This window comes from Pterocles gutturalis, unplaced genomic scaffold (genome assembly GCF_000699245.1).
Source record: "Pterocles gutturalis isolate BGI_N339 unplaced genomic scaffold, ASM69924v1 scaffold517, whole genome shotgun sequence".
In the NCBI taxonomy this organism is placed as follows: domain Eukaryota; kingdom Metazoa; phylum Chordata; class Aves; order Pterocliformes; family Pteroclidae; genus Pterocles; species Pterocles gutturalis.
The window spans coordinates 14,599-29,891 of NW_010112295.1; the positions used below are offsets into that span (position 1 = coordinate 14,599).

The 15,293-nt window shown below is 51.3% G+C and overlaps 1 protein-coding gene across 1 annotated transcript in view; it reads right to left on the reverse strand.

Annotated features, from left to right (window-relative positions):
• Nucleotides 1–10,330: 10,330 nt before the first annotated feature.
• KCTD2 (potassium channel tetramerization domain containing 2) overlaps nucleotides 10,331–15,293 on the reverse strand; it is a gene marked incomplete at its 5' end in the record, with an annotated part of 5,618 nt that continues 655 nt past the window's right edge. Inside the window, 4 exons of the mRNA XM_010073965.1 lie at nucleotides 10,331–10,592; nucleotides 11,141–11,266; nucleotides 14,129–14,224; nucleotides 14,910–15,001. Coding sequence (XP_010072267.1) covers nucleotides 10,563–10,592; nucleotides 11,141–11,266; nucleotides 14,129–14,224; nucleotides 14,910–15,001 — 344 coding nt within the window. The remainder of the gene's footprint in view (nucleotides 10,593–11,140; nucleotides 11,267–14,128; nucleotides 14,225–14,909; nucleotides 15,002–15,293) is intronic.

Here is a 15,293-nt window from a genome sequence, read left to right on the forward strand (position 1 = left end):
GGCCCCGTGGGAAGGGGCTCTGAGATGCAAATCACGGCGGTGGTGCTCAGCATGCTGTAATCCTTTGTCCGCTTTAGCTGGGTGCGGATAATGCAACTAATTCCAGTGCTTGTCTCTCTGGTGCGAATGAGCTGGATGACAGCCTAAAGCCTCTCCCCAGCAACAGCAGACCTGCAGAAAAAGGCAGAAGCACAGCTCCTCTCTGTTCCCAGCTACCCTGTCCAACCCCTGGGTTTGGCCAGCAGAAGATTTCTGGCTGCCCTGCCATCTCCCTGTGCGCCTGCTCGCCGGGCAGGACTCTCCCGTGGGGTGGCTTGTGTCACCTTCTGTCCCTGCCTGCGGGACACCTTTTACCCCGGCAGCCCAACCTGTGCAGGCGCTGCGAGGACACTGGAGATGTGCTGCCAAGCACCGCATGGCCTCGCTGCCTTCTGCTGCATAAAGGTGAAGGAACGAGTTTGTTCCAGCGCTGGATACACCAAAAACCAGCAGCACCGCAAAACCTTGGTTTAATCCTTCCCAGGGTCACCAGGCAGGATGGACGGGGCAGACGTGGAGGGCTAGGGCGTGCTTTTGTGCTCCTACGGGCTTGATGGCAGGTGACCTGCTCCTGGTGTCAAGCTGTGACCGAGAGACCAGGGACATCTGCGGAACACGGGCAGATTTTCACACGCACGCGATCGTCTCCTGCTAATAGCGCTGGGAATGGGACTGAAGTTCGCAGCGAGAGCCACACCTGGGTGCCTACTGCAAACAGAGGGCTTGTGTTGGGAGCAGGTCAGCTGGTGCAAAGGTGCTTCCCTCTACCAGCCATGCAGCGCCTGCGGACGGACGGTGTCCCGGATGGAAAAGGGGGACCACGCTGCTGCTGCTTTCAGTCTTTCTTTGCGGCTGCTCTCTGCAGTCCCTGTCTGCCCCGATGAGCTAATTCTCTCTCATTCAGGTCTGAATGTTGTTTCTTCTTCCAGTGACCCCCGAGACACTAGCATTCAAGCCATCTTGGATTTCCCTAGCTGTGATGGAGCAGCCCTAGGAGTTGTTTTTATCAGCTGATCAGGAGTGCTCACACAGTGGTGCTCCCTGCTGCTTCTGTGCCTCAGTTTCCATCAGCTGTGATGGGGGACAGGCAGCTGCTGGGATGAGGCTTGCTGGCTGCTCCCTGGAAGGGCAGGGAGAGACACAAGGGCATTTACGCACCTCAGCTCCTAGGAAGAGGTTTATGTTTAGCCTGCAGACAATGACGGTATCTGTATATTGCTGGTGGGCACCTCTGTGGGGAGCAGAGCACCCCGCTGCTCCCCTGCGGCCACCCAGGAGGGACACCCAGCAGCGGGGTCCAGCGGGGGCGTCAGGGGGAGGCAGAGCCGCTGCTTGGAGGGGTTGATGGGGCTTGGAGGGGTGCTCAGCGCCCGGACAATGCCTGTGGCTTGGGAGCAGGGATGGAGACGGAGGAGAAAGTTTTTTCTTTGTGGTAGGTGAGGTCTCTGTGTCCTGCTTTGCGGCTGCCGCAGCATCCTCCGGCCGCCCCAGCTCCCCCCCGCGCGGGCTGGGCCCCCCAGCGTGTGCTGGATGGGATTTGATGGATGTGTAAAACGAGTGAGATGTTTACTGTAAACCAAGCGGGAGGTTAACTGTTCTGTGGTGTCAGGCAGCATCTGTTGGGGGTAGGAAAGCCAAGCACTTCTCTGGGTAAATGCCTTTATAAGTGACATTTTACGTACCTTTCCATCCTGAGATCTCGGTTGGCTTTGCTGTCCTCTCCCGGGCAGGCTGTGTGACATCCCAGCTGGCTTTTCCAAGCTCACCCAGGAAGCTGACAGCAGAGAATCGGGATCTAGCTGCGATTAAGGCATCGGCCCAAGTGGTGCAGCCTGGCCCAACGCTGCAGGCTCGTGGCTGCAGGATGTCCCTTGTCAACAGTCACTTGCAGACCTCAAGGGACAGGCTGTGCCGGGGGCACGGGGGGGTGGCAGCGGGTCCCCAGCTCTGTGAGTGCCCTTACCAGGATGTCATGGCTCCGTCAGCCAGTCCCGAGCCCAGGAGCCTCAGCAGCCGTTTTTGGGCGGACCGTGTCTCTGGAAACGAAAGTGCAAATGCCTCAGAGATTAGCAAATCGTCTGACAGATTGAATCTCGCAGAGGAAGTGGGGGGCGGTTGTTTGGTTTTGGGTTTTGTGTGGTTTTTTTAAAGCAAGGGAAACTAAGGGACATTTCAGCTGCGGGAGTGCAGAGCGGTTTGGGACAGGGACAATTCCTGCCCCGGGTTCAGTCCCACATTAAACTCCTGCTCTGATCCCCTCGAACCCAGACAGATCCAGCAGGAACCGAGTTCTCCAAGCAGCTGAGAACAGATCGCTGGCCCGAGACCGAGGCAGGGACAGGATCTGAGCAGCCCTGGCCAAACCCCTACAGACCAGCTTCGCTGGTGCCAAGCAAACGGGGCTGTGCCAGGGAAGGGGGGTGCTGGTTTATCCTGACTTTCCCCAGCAGCTCCCACAGCATCGCTCCCACATCCTCCCCCTGCACAAGCCATCAGGGTCCTGCCTGCACTAACAGGTCTTAATTAGCCTAACCAGCCTCATCTGGGGCCTCCTCCCACACCCCCTCCACCCCTTTTGTTCTCCAGCTGTATTTAAGCCTGGCTCCTTGCCTAGATTAGTCTTTGATTTGTCTCCTCGCTGTTTTCTGCTTTCCTGGCTCGATTTTGGATCTGCCTGGCTGCTTTGCCCTCATTAATCACCCATAACGTGGGTGTAACGCCAGGTAGGAAATCCCCCTCTGGGACCAGTTTAATGACTATTGGCCAGTAGGAGGGACACCCTGCGCGGTGTGGGGCTGGGAAGGGGAGGATGAGGAGGCAGCTGGTACCCGAGCGTGCGCTGACAGCTCCCATCAGCTCGCAGGAATCCAGCAAGATGCGGCTTGTCCCTGCCCTCTGCCATGGTGGTGAACCTCCGGGTGGGGGGTGACTGTGGATGGTTTGTGTGCACGCCGGCCCTCGCCCTCCCCACACCCCCCTGGCCGCTGCGGGGGGCTGGCCAGAGCCGGGCTCGGGGCAGGAGGTGCTGAGGCTGGTCCGGCTCTGGTGCTCGGTGCTAGGAAGGGCAGTTCTGGTGTCTGGCAATAAAGCAGTTAAACTTGTAGCGAGACAGTGGGAGCGATTTGGGAGCATTTCCCCCTTATTGGGACCACGGGAACTGCTGCCCTTGAGGTGTGACATGTCCCGAAGCACGGGAGCCTTTTGTTATTACTATTCTTGAGACCTTATTCTAATGTGAAGACCACACCTCCAGGGACCTGAGACCCCCACTGACCCAGCATAAAATCAAAAAACACGGTGCAAGGAAAGAGCTAACCCATTGTAATTAAGAGGAGATAAGAAGTAACCAATTATAATTAGGGGGATGGGGGCAAAGAAGAGACAACTAGCATTTTGAGCTGTATAAATACCCGATGTGGCTGTACCCAGGGCTGCTAGCTTTGTGCATTACCACCCAGCACCCAGCTCTGTGCAGAAATGCAATAAAACCGTGTCTCAACTCTGTGCGGGGATCGACTTGTTTGTTGCACAGTGGGTGACGAGCTCCGGTTTTGGGACAACAGCTCTCCCCAACACAAAGGCGATGGTGCTGGAGATGAGGCAGAGAAAGATGTGCTTGTGTAAATTCACGCTGGAGGTGGCTTTGGAAGGGGCTCTGGCTGACGCCGTGTGACACCGCGACCTGCCGCCTTGTCCTGTGCTGGGGGTTTGTGCCGCCTGGGAGTGGGACAGGGATGGGGATCAATGCTGGCACAGGGCCACCCAGACGGACGGAGGTGTTTGCCAGGAACCTGGCTGAGGTTTCTGAGGGGATCTGGAAGCTGCTGGTGGTTTTTCTTTCAACAATTTCCTGTGTTTGTGAAGGCGAGGAGGGTCGTGTGTTACTTCAACACTGGCCCAAGGATTTGCTTGGTGCCTTAGGGACCAGCTGAGCTCTCAGCTCACCCAGGATCTGTTTGTGACCCATGAAACTCAAGGACTCCTCACACTTCAGACTGACGATGGACTCGCATCAGGCTCCCATCTGCTGAAATCTGGGGAATCCAGGAGGGCTGGAGGCCTCCAAAAGCAAATATTGCCAGAAGGTCAGATGTCGATGCCTTTGCTCGCCTGTCGCAGCAATTGCTGGGGGATTGCAGCTCCCCCTGCACTGGGGTTTGGAGAAACCAGCGTGTTCCTCCAGCCCTGGGAGGGAGAGGGCACACGGGGGATATTTGCCCACATGGAAGTTGAGTTCAACCTCCAGTGACCGTCTCAAAACCAGATCTAGGTGGAAGGACATCGCTAAGGCCCTTGTTTCCCAAACAAGTCAGTAAGCCGTGTTGGAAATACCTGCAGGCTTTCTGTCTGCAACTAGATCTGGCTTGATTGCCTTGTTCCGGGTGCAGGTGGGCGGGTGAGTGACGAACTGACCTTTGTCTTTACGGGAGCCTGAGGCAGAGCAGGAGGGCGGAGGGGTTGTGCAAGATGCACTTATGGCTGTGGGCAGCCCTCTGCATCACTGGCTCTCACCCCTGGATGTGTGCGAGAGGGGAAGTGCAGCAGCAGCTCCTGCGGCTTTTTGCTGGAGCCTTGGGCCAAGCGGTGGGATGCTGGCAGGTGCCTCGATGCTGCTAAAACCCTCTCCTAGCTCTAACGTCAGCTTGGGTTTCCTTTGTCCATACATGTGAGTGGGTGGGCCAGAAAAACAAATGAATTATGCTCCAAACGAATTGTGCTCCAGGCAAAACTGGCTGGGGCAAGCCAAGCTGTGGGGGTGACTGATGTGGGTCCTGTGGGGCTGCAGGAGGGGAGCCCTGGTCCCTGGGTGGACCCTGGACACAGCGTGGTGGCTGGCTTGGGCTCAGCCCTCAGCCTTTCCTTCCAGAGGTGGGGTGTGGGACTGTTCCTTTTATGTCCTTTCCAGTGCAGAAGAGGCTGATAAAAGTGTTTCAAAGTCCCTCTGTTGCCTCTCCGATGCCTGCGCTGCTTCCTGACTCTCCGTGGCTATCGGATGATCGCGGTGATGTTTTCTTACTCATCTGCCTCCACAGCACCTGGCAAAGCCATCTGGGGAGCTGATTTCTCTCTGTTGCCTCTGGGGGGGTAGGAGGGACCAAATCCTGCCCCAGCCGGGCGCTGAGTTCCCCGGGTGGTTTGTGCTTTATCCGCCTCCAGCCGTGGTGGTGGCACAGCCCCAGGGACGGAGCCCCTTGCTGATGTCCCTGGGGAGGTCCCTCCTCTGGGCATCCCCCAGCTTCTCGAGGCAGCCTGGAGTGCTCTGACCAACCCAGCCAAGAGCTTCACCCTCTGCTGAGGCCAGTTCTGCTGCAAACCATCCCCCGCTTTCCCTTTTCCCGAGCAGCCTGGGCTTTGGGCTGGACCCGGCGACAGCAGGACCTGCTCACGGAGAGATGGTGTAGAGGGTTTATTTTTTGTTCTGGGGACAGTAACACGCAGCTGCTGCCTGTCCCCCACAAATTCTTGCACTTGGTAACGCTGAGGCATTGCCTGTGTTCTCTGCAGCAAGAAGAAATTACTTTTAGAAGGAGTCAGGCAGGTTGCACAGCCTTGGGTGGGAAAGCGAGGGATGGAGCAAAGGGCTGGCAGCTGCGGCGTTCTGCAGAAGCTCTTAGTGACCCTTGTGTCTGCTGCAGGGTGCTGTGGCACTGTGACAGAGGAACTGCCTGCCCGGCAGCGCTGGAGCTGGGTAGAAAGGTCCGGCACAAAGGCTCTTCTGCCGACGTGGCTGTATAGGACCCAGAGGGTACAGCTGCAGGGCTGGAGTGCCGGCTGCGATTGGAGTTTCTGCTGAGTCCTGCCTTGTGAGCGGGTACGCGTGCGGTGTCAGCAGCACCAGCCCCCAGTCTCCATCCCTGCCCCAGACGCTGCTGGCACTTGGGCACAGCTTTGTGCTGGGCAGGTTCACCGGCAGCCCTGACCTGCAGTTGGGCCTGGCACGGAGATATGGGGATGGGTCAAGGAGATGTTAAAGTATCATCTTAAATCAACCCATGCTGGTGGTGACTTGGCTCAGCTGTGGTTTTTGCCCTCCCATACCTGTGAGCTCCCCGTGTGGCCCCATGGGGGGAAGAATCTCACTTCCACTGCCTTGATGTTAAACCCTGCCCTGGGAACATGCCATCCCCCCTGCTCCGTTTCTTCGAGGCTCCTGCGATGGGGGGATGAAGTGGAGGTGGGCAGTACGTATGTGGGGCTGCCTTCAGACCAGCTACAGCCGGCAGCAGCCACTTGTAGTCAAAAGTAAGACAGTAAGACTAAATAAATCCAAATCTTCCCCTTCTTATGTCTGTTCCTCCTCCTTTTCTCCCTGTGTTGGGTTTGAATTGTCAACGTTACCCAACTTTTGGCACCACCAAATCCTGAATATCTGGTTTGCCTCTTTGCCTCCCCACTGCTCGTCTGTCTGTGGGTAGCTCAGTGTTTCACGCGTTTCCGAGTCGCAATGCTCTGGAACTAGGAAAGAACCTAAACCTCAGCTAATGCACCGGTCTCACATGGGGAAGGCTGGTGGCTTTTGGGGTGGAGGGAACAGAGCAAGTGTTTAGAACACTCCCCCCCGGGGAGTCCCTTCCCCAGCAGTCAGCTGCAGGCGCCGCAAGGGGAAGGCAGCTTTAAGGAACCGTTCACATCCTGGTTTTGTCTTTACAATGGCAAGAACCTTCTATCTTTGGTCTTGTGTGGGAAGCAGGCAGCTATCTGCAAGCTTTGGGGGATGTTCAGTGTGCGCCTTTTGTGGCAGAGGAAGGGGCAAAGCTGTCCGAAACAGCCGGACCTCTCTGCCATGTGCGGTTTGGAGTCCAGCAGGGGTTCAGCAAACAAAAGCTGACAAAAAATCTTCCTTTATTAGCTACTTCTGTTTTATGCTCATATTAACATTCTGCTCGCTTGTGGTTGTCAGCGGCAATGATAAATGTGGAAGTTTAGAATCTTTTGTATAACAGAAAAACAGAAATGTGCTTCAGTTTGCCTTTTTCTCTGAAAGTAACCAAAAAAAATCTCTTTACATTCTCCTCTTGGCAAATCATTGTTATAAATGGATCCAGAAGCAAGTACCCAGCTTTCCCATTTCTTTCCCCGTGCTGCAGGATTTGTGCAGCAAGGTGGCCAGTGGATGCAGAGAAAGCAGCAAGCTGCAGACCATCTGTTCAAACTTTTCAAACCCATTTCAGAATCTTTATTGAAAAAAAAATAAATCACAGCATCTCAACCGTTATTCAAACACATTTAATAAACAAAGAGAAACAGTAGCAAAGGGCACTGACACGTGACAAACTGTACAAAACCTCCGGGTCTGCAGGCAAACCCGAGGGGAGGAGTCCAGGGCGCAGCGGCAGGACCGGGGAGCTGCTCCCTGCCGTCACCCTGCGGTGAACCATGCCCCCTTCCCTCAGCCCACTCAGTCACCCCTGAGAAAAATCGATTTTTTAAAAATGTGCAGGAACAAAGACACTTTAAGAGGTTATTTCCAGTCGTGCCATAATGGAACAATTTAGGCCACTGGGAAAGTTTAAAAAAACCCAAAGTGTCATCCTCTCCATTCCCAGGATTAATGCTTTAAAGTGAACCTTCCCAAGAGCTCTTGGATATCCAGTAGATCCACCCCTCCTCACCACAACACGCTACCTTTTTTTAGAACAAAGGGGACAAATTTCATCCTAATTCGGCGCTAGTTTTGATATAGTTGTGACTGAGTGAAAGGCAATGGAAGGAAAAGCCCCGTCTCCAGCACAGAAGGGATGCAACTGGTGCATAACACTGAGACCCGCTCTCGGCCTCGGGGTAGAGGTGAGCCAGGACAGTCAGGAAAGGAGAAACCCTCCACTGGGAATGGACCTGCTCTGGATGGGCTTCATGCCTGGTCCTAAATATTGCCCAAGAATGTAAGTGTCCAGTACCGACGATTGGTTTTCTACCGTATTCTGTTGAACTTAAAGAGCAACTGGACCCAAGGAGTCTCCAGTCCCCTGGCACGTCCTCGCTGCAGAGAGCAGCACGAAGGAGAAAACCACGATGCAACTTGGACAGTCTGTCTTGTGCATTCACAGCTGTTCCTCTCAATGGGTAACGGCAATTTTTAGGCTCTCTGTGGCTTAGAGGGAAGAGTGACGGCATCACTCTTGCATCAGACAATCCTCCGGTGGGCTTCACCACATTTGGCATTTTTGGTGATAGAAAAAAGCAACGAGGTCTCGTTTTTACCTGCTTGAGCTGTACTGGACTGAAAGTCTCTTTGCAACTAGTGTTGCTTTGAGCTCAGCTGGGATCAATGTGACAAAAGCAGCTTGACCAGTCCCTGTTGCCTTTAGTTTGGTATTTCTTCACCAGTTCCCAGAAACTCCCTTCTCCGACGAAGAGAAAGAAGACGATGAGAGTGTTTAAAGGGCTTTTTAGGCTGCTAACTCGCATACATGCGCTTCTTGATTTCTTAGCTGTGAGCACAGATGGACAATGACTGAGGCTACAAGATACCGACCGAGGAGAGATATCTATACACATCACAGTGTTGTTCAGGCCCAGCCAAGGCGCACGGTCTAATCACACCAACACCATCTCACCACGTTATAAACAGGAGGATGGAGGGAAGAAGAGCTGGGTTCTTCAGCATGATGGCAAGCCAGCTGCGTTTCAACAGCCCGTAACTGACACAACGTGAATTCAAAGACATTTGGCACAGTCTGTTGTTACCAGGATTAAACTAGCACAGATAATTAGTCAGTCTTTCTTGAGAATGAGGCAAAGCCTCCCCCAGAGGAGGTGTGTTGGCAAAGCAGGATGGGAGAGGACAGGCAAGAGTACGTACAGGAGTGAAAGGAGGCAGGGGGTGCAGCGGTGTCGCTGGGTGGCTTTGCTGCACATCTTGTTTGCTGACCTGGTTGTTGGACCGTTGGTCATGTTCTGCTACTGCAAAGCCCTGTCAGCAGCACATGATAAGATGGGAAACTTGCCCAATTCTATCTCAAAACTGTAAGGAGACCACAGGCAGCTGAAGTCCTCCAGAAAGGAGCCCAACTCCTCAGTCCAGGTCAGGAATTTTCCAATACCTTATTGAGAAACATCTTCTCTGCGCTTGTTAACGTCTGAATTCCAGTCTCTGTGTTTAATGTCAGTTTGGGACTCAAAAAGACCCAAGTGCCTGGACACCTGGACTACAAAGAACAAAGCCAGGATGACGGGGGAAAAACATGCAGCAAATTCCTAAGAAATTCCATTTACTAGACTAGGAGGACATGCCCTTGGTGAGGGATGGCACAGATTAAGAGGGGAACCAGTGGCTGCAGTTTGGCTAAGATTAGAAGTCAAGAGAGGCACAAACAAACATTTTGCACATCCATCCAAGGCATTCCAAAAGAAAAAAAAGTCGCAGAAGTTGACACATCACTTTGGACAAGAAACATTACAACAGTTTGGCAACTTTCCACCAAACCCCCCCCCACCCCAACTCCGTGATGCCCCTCTGTAATTTGAGGTGATCTCTTGAAGGTGGGAACATGGGGGGGCTGCAGATAAATTACTGCATATAAGTAGGGGATCTCCTCCACAAAGGATCTCATGGGTTAACCCAAACCTACCTGCTTGCTACAGTACAACAGAAATTCTGCCCGAAGTCCTCCCTTGGTGAGAAGGAAGGAGACAGAGCCCGCGCTGCTGGAGACAAACAAGGCAAAGCTGAGCTTGGCAGCAACATGTCCCTAACCTTGTGACTTTGCAACAGGCTGAGATATGGCCATGGCAGGGGACTGGAGGGGAAGATGTCACCACTCTCCTGCATCAGAGAAGTGTCAAGGACTATCGCTATTCTGGGTGAACACAGGTCTCTTTATGCATGTGAAATAACAGGCTTCGGAAAGTGCCAGGGGCCCGTATGTAATAGTGTTAAAAGCAAGACCTGTGTTAGATGTACACACAATTCCACTCCCCTTAGCTAAGACTAAGAGCTCAACTCAGCTCTTAGGAATTGGACAAAACAAGAAAGGAAAAAGTTTGTGTGGGTTTTTTTAGGAGTGGTTGTTGTTTTCCTCCTGCTAAAGCCCTGTTCTGATTTGGGGGGACTGGCTGATCAGGAAGGGGGGCACTGTAAGGTCCCTGCACTTTTCTGGTGGCAGACCTGGGTGCAAGAAATGGCGCAGCTCAAATACAGATCCTCCCACCTGCACCAGCCTGTGGAAGGCCGGACTGATTACAAGGGCCTGTGGACCTGAGCAACCTTCGCAAAGGCTCCGACTGGGAATCCAGCCCAGCCAGGGTTGGAAAAAATCAATACAGCGCTGGCCAAGAAAATAAAACAAATACTTGTGGAAAAGACTATCCAACTGGACGAGCCTTCTCCTTCCTTGATTTCCAGGGTTGGAGGGAAGCCTTTGGTTATGACCACAATTATTCACCATTGGCAGGGCAGGCTCAGCTTTGCTTTCCATGAGCTTGGTTACCATACGAGGGCAAGGCTGCGCTGCGGAGAGGTGCTCTGCCCAGCCAGATGGCCCTTTTGACATCTGGGAGTTTTAACAGAGTGGACACTTGAATTACATCCGGGATCCTCGCTCTTGAAGAATCTGAAAAAGAAGAGAGCTTCTGTCAATACCTTGGACAAGTTTAGATGCCAAAGTTCATGTGCGGAGTCCTTGTTTTTTTGCAGAGAAAGGAAAGATGGACTAACGTGAGAGTAGCTCGCTGAATTTTGTGCTGCTGTAACAAATGACAGCCTGGTTAAAGCTGACTGAGCCCTTCTCTAGAAATCCTGTTTAGCTGCCTGCTAGGAGTTAATGTTGCCTATTGTTGCTATCCTGGGGGGGAAAAAATAAAAGCTTCTCTCCCTGCAACATCCTTCAACCACAAAATGTGACCAATCTCAAAGGTCCTTGCTATGCTGACCTCTTTTTCAAGTCTATCTCTTTCTTCCATTTTTTTGTCTTGATTTGAAACGTACAAAGAGCCTTAGCTCTTGTCCTACAGTAAAACATGAAATCTTCCAAGAGGGGAGGATCATGCATACAGGAGTAAATAAGAAAGCTGGTACTGCAAATGGATCTGCTACTGTATGAAGAGCTTTTTTCCTTTTCATAAGGGAATTCAAGTCAAGACATCTGAGCAGATGCCTTACCTTTGCCTTCTCACTGGGCTCCTTGACAATGCCATTGGTAGAATTGTTGAGCTCTCTGGACACGACGCAGAGGAATTCTGCCTGGTCTTCGTTTCCGTAGTTATAGGAAGATCCAATGCTGATCAGCTGTGCAACAGGAGACAGCCAAGGTCACCATCAATAAGTCTTGACTTTAGCATCATTCCTACAGTTGCTTTGTGAGGTACAACTGTCCAGTGAAATCTGTTCTGGACCTGAAGTGTCTCCCTGTAGCCTGTGTCACAGGCTGTCCTGCATGTGTGTAACGCAGGGACACAGCCGAGCTCCAGAGCCCTCTACTGGCACCTGGAGCCCCAGGAAGGAATTCCAGCCTGAAACTGAAATGCTGAACACAACAGAACATTTTGCAATTACTGAGGGCAGAGAAAGGAAAAACACATCGGATTTTGCAATATCCAATATGCAGCTAATTCAGATCTGGGACAGGCAATGCAGACTTCCTGGGCCAGACTGCACTGAACATGGCTCTCAGCTTGTCTTTTGCCTTTGATGTGTAAAAACTGGAAAGGCAATTCTTCACCACAGGCAGATGTTAGATTAACTAGGGGACATGTGGCAAACTGGCACCATTCTTTACAGAGATGCTGTCAAGATGGAGTTGGTATCTGTATAAATGGGATTATATTCTATTACTGTTGTGATGAGGGGTCTGGACTCAATCCAAGAAATCCCATCTGTCTCATTTATCATTATTACATTAAAAGGACGTTCTGGAGTGCAGAGCTAATTTGTCATTTACAACTCGGTTCTGCTTTCCAGATGATAAATCCAAGTAATCTGAAGAAGGCAATGTGAATCCTATCAACTGTGTGTATATCTAGGAAACTTCAATATGCAGCATGCTCCCTAACTTCCATGTCTTCACGTATTTTAGAAGAGAGCATTCCATATTTATGTACGACAGATGCAGTCAACAGCCTCCCAGACAGATAACTATCCACTGCAGCTGCAGGAGGACTTGGGGGGCTGTTGTACTGACTGACCTCCAGTACTGTTTAAATAGGTTTTGATGTTTGTGCTGAGGGCAAAAGATAGACACAAGATAAAAAAAGAAATTGTTTTATTTTGCTTCCCTGCCTCCCTGTCTCGACCGTTTAAGCTCTTGGATTTTTCAATACCACACACCACTATTTACTCAACAAGCACAAAGGATCTTTCGATAAAGATAGCAATTTTCCAGACTACTGAACTGTGGGTGGACAGGAGAATGGATTTCTGTTTAAAATAGCACATTTCTATTCCATCCTTCATTTCAGCCGGACTGAATGGTACAAGGCAGGGCACCTGAAAGGCACATGCTCCTCTGTGAACCAAGCCTGACAATAAGGCTGCAACAGCTTTTACCGTTTCTGGCTTTCCTGCAGGGTTTTGAACGATTTTTTTGATGTTACAAAGTGACTGGATCCAAAGAGCCCTTGAAGGGAACGTCTGCTCTGTTCACTCACTGCAGACCGAGCCAAGATTTAGCAACACGCTCTCTTTGTACCCTGTTGCCACCTTTCCTAACATGTCTCAGCATGCAAAGTGGTGTGATTTGGGGGAGGGTAGAAGCCATGCTGGGTTGGACATCTGGGGAAAGACCTTGGCAACAGGCTGCAGCTACAATGTGCCTCCCAGCAGGGCCTGTTTCAGCACGGGACGTGCCCTGTGCTGCACCACTGCCGTGTTCCTGCTCTGTGACCCAGCCTGGGCCACCTCGCAGCTGGAGAGAGGCTGCGCTGCTGCATGAGGGCTGGCCCTGACCAAAGCATCGCATCTCTCTCTCCTGTTTAGGGGGTGTTTGAGCTGAATGCAAGTACCAGGGGAGGGCAAGAACAGCTCCTGGCAGTGGGAAGGTGCTAGAGTGGGACGTGCAGGAAATTTTCCTGGTGCTTGCAGTGTGCAGGAAGGAGGAGGCTGGCAGGGGTCTCGGTGGTTTGTGCTTGTAACCAGTATCTTGACCCTGTCATCGTGGATTTGCAAGGCCAGACGAGGAAAGATTGCAAGCCCAGACGAGGAAAGATTGCAGAATCCTGCGCAGGGCAGTACCTAAAGCCTTTTGGTTTTGGGGGGAGGGGGTGTATGTTCATGTGTGAAAGGCAATATCTGTTAAGTAAATTTTTGAACAGCAGAACCTAAGTGTTGGAAAACTGCATTTCCATAAAGCAGCTCGTGGCTCTGGGTCACACGATTTCACTGCCAGCTCACAGGGGCTAGAGTTTTTGGGTGCCTCTCCACTACGCAAGAGGAGTTTTCAGGCACTACAGAGCAAATATATATGAACAAGTGCTGTGAAGTCCTGTTGCAAAGCCTGTGCCTCACTTCGTGTCAGCACATCTCCCACAACATCCACTTGCGCTGAGGCTGGACTAGTTGGGAAGACAGAGCTGTAGCCCCCAGCGCCTATCCTGCAGCTTCTTAACATAGTGTTGACATGCAGGGCAGCTGGTTTCCAGTTCTCCACCCTAAATAACAGGACTGTATTTGATTCCAGAAACCAAATCTGGAACTAATGCCATATGCAACTTCAGTGACACCTTGCCCTGAACCTGGCTGCACTACAAAGGCACCTGCAGGAAGTGTATTCCTCTCGTCACTCAGCACCTCTTCAGCAAACACAGGAGTAGTGGGTTTGAGCTTTCAGAAAAGTCATGCTGTGTTTTTTTTCATGGCTCTTAATTTTCCTGGATAAAACTGTTGCTCTGGGGCCTGGTATATGTGATGAAATACAGGAGAAGGGAAGAATTGCTCTGGGATTTGACAAGGGTACAAGAAGTTCTTAGAGAAAATGAAATTTCTCTTGGCAGTCTGAGTGAACTCTGCCTTTCCCTGCCAGTTATTCTGCATTGGTGGACTGCTGCTCAGTTCAGACGGCTTACTCAGAGCAGAGTGAAGTGCAATTCAATAGCAAATTCTGCTTATTCTATAGACAGCTTTCAAAGGGATTCTGCTGTTCTTTGGTAATGGTACCTGTTCGAATTTCCACCCGTCGGACATAGTGGACACCATCTGTGTGAGCTCTTCCTCTTGGCACTGCAGGACTCTGTACACGTGCTTCACAGGTCCCTGAAGCATGAAGAATAAAAATAAGTGTGAGCTTAGTAATTGTTGTACTGGTATCAAGCTAGGAAATTAAGCCTCTCCTGCTCTGTCATCTTGTCATTTGAGGAAGTCTGATCCCCACAAGCTTTCTAAGGTTTCATCCTTCAGACCATCCAGCCAATTCTAAACCAGGTACGTATGGCTGGCATGCTTCTCTTAAAAGCCTGCTAGGTGTCTAAGGGCCAGTGAAAGCAAAACTTCTTTGGCTTTCAAAGTGATTTACTGCTTTTTGAAAGTGTTTCTCTTCCGAAGTTGCATCTACTGCACATGTTAATATCAGCTGAGCAGCAATGAGGGAATTGCCAGAGAGACAGATCTAAAGGGAAGAAAATGATACAGAGGAGTTTGAACTAATTATTTGCCCACCAAAGGAGTACGTTTTGCTTTATAACATTCATCTTTGCTCCTGGCCCCTCTTGTTTAACTGGTCATTGTCTTTCCCTGCAGTGCTACCAAGACGACTCTGGTCTGTGCTGATAACACCACGATGGATCCTCCTTCCCAGCCGTGCCCTGGATCTGCCCAAAAGCAGATTCCACCTGTTAAAGACTAAACAAAAACCTGCTACTAGAGCATCTACAGCCACGTGTCCTTCTACTGCACTACAGAACATGACTGGCTTCCTAACACAAATGTTCCTGTGCATTACTTGAGAGGTTCTGTTCTCATTATCCCGTATCCGCTCCTTCACCAGCCGCACAAGAGATGCAATATTGTAAAACTCGGCTTCTTCCAGTACCCCTAAGAAAGGAACCAAAGGAGAGACAAACTCTGTTACTTTGGACAGGGCAGAATGGAGATGATTCTACAAGGATACAGCACCTGCTCCTGACCCCAAATATAACCCAGATGTTAGACTACATGATCTTAAAGGTCTTTTCCAACCTACATTCTTCTATGATTCTACGAAAATCCTCAAGTGTTGAATAGACTGTGCCACCAATGTCATGCTCCCAGGCTGGATGAAAATGACCAACTGGCTGTCACCTCCCTCTGTGACTTAGAGAATCTTCAAGAGAGATTATTCCTCTTT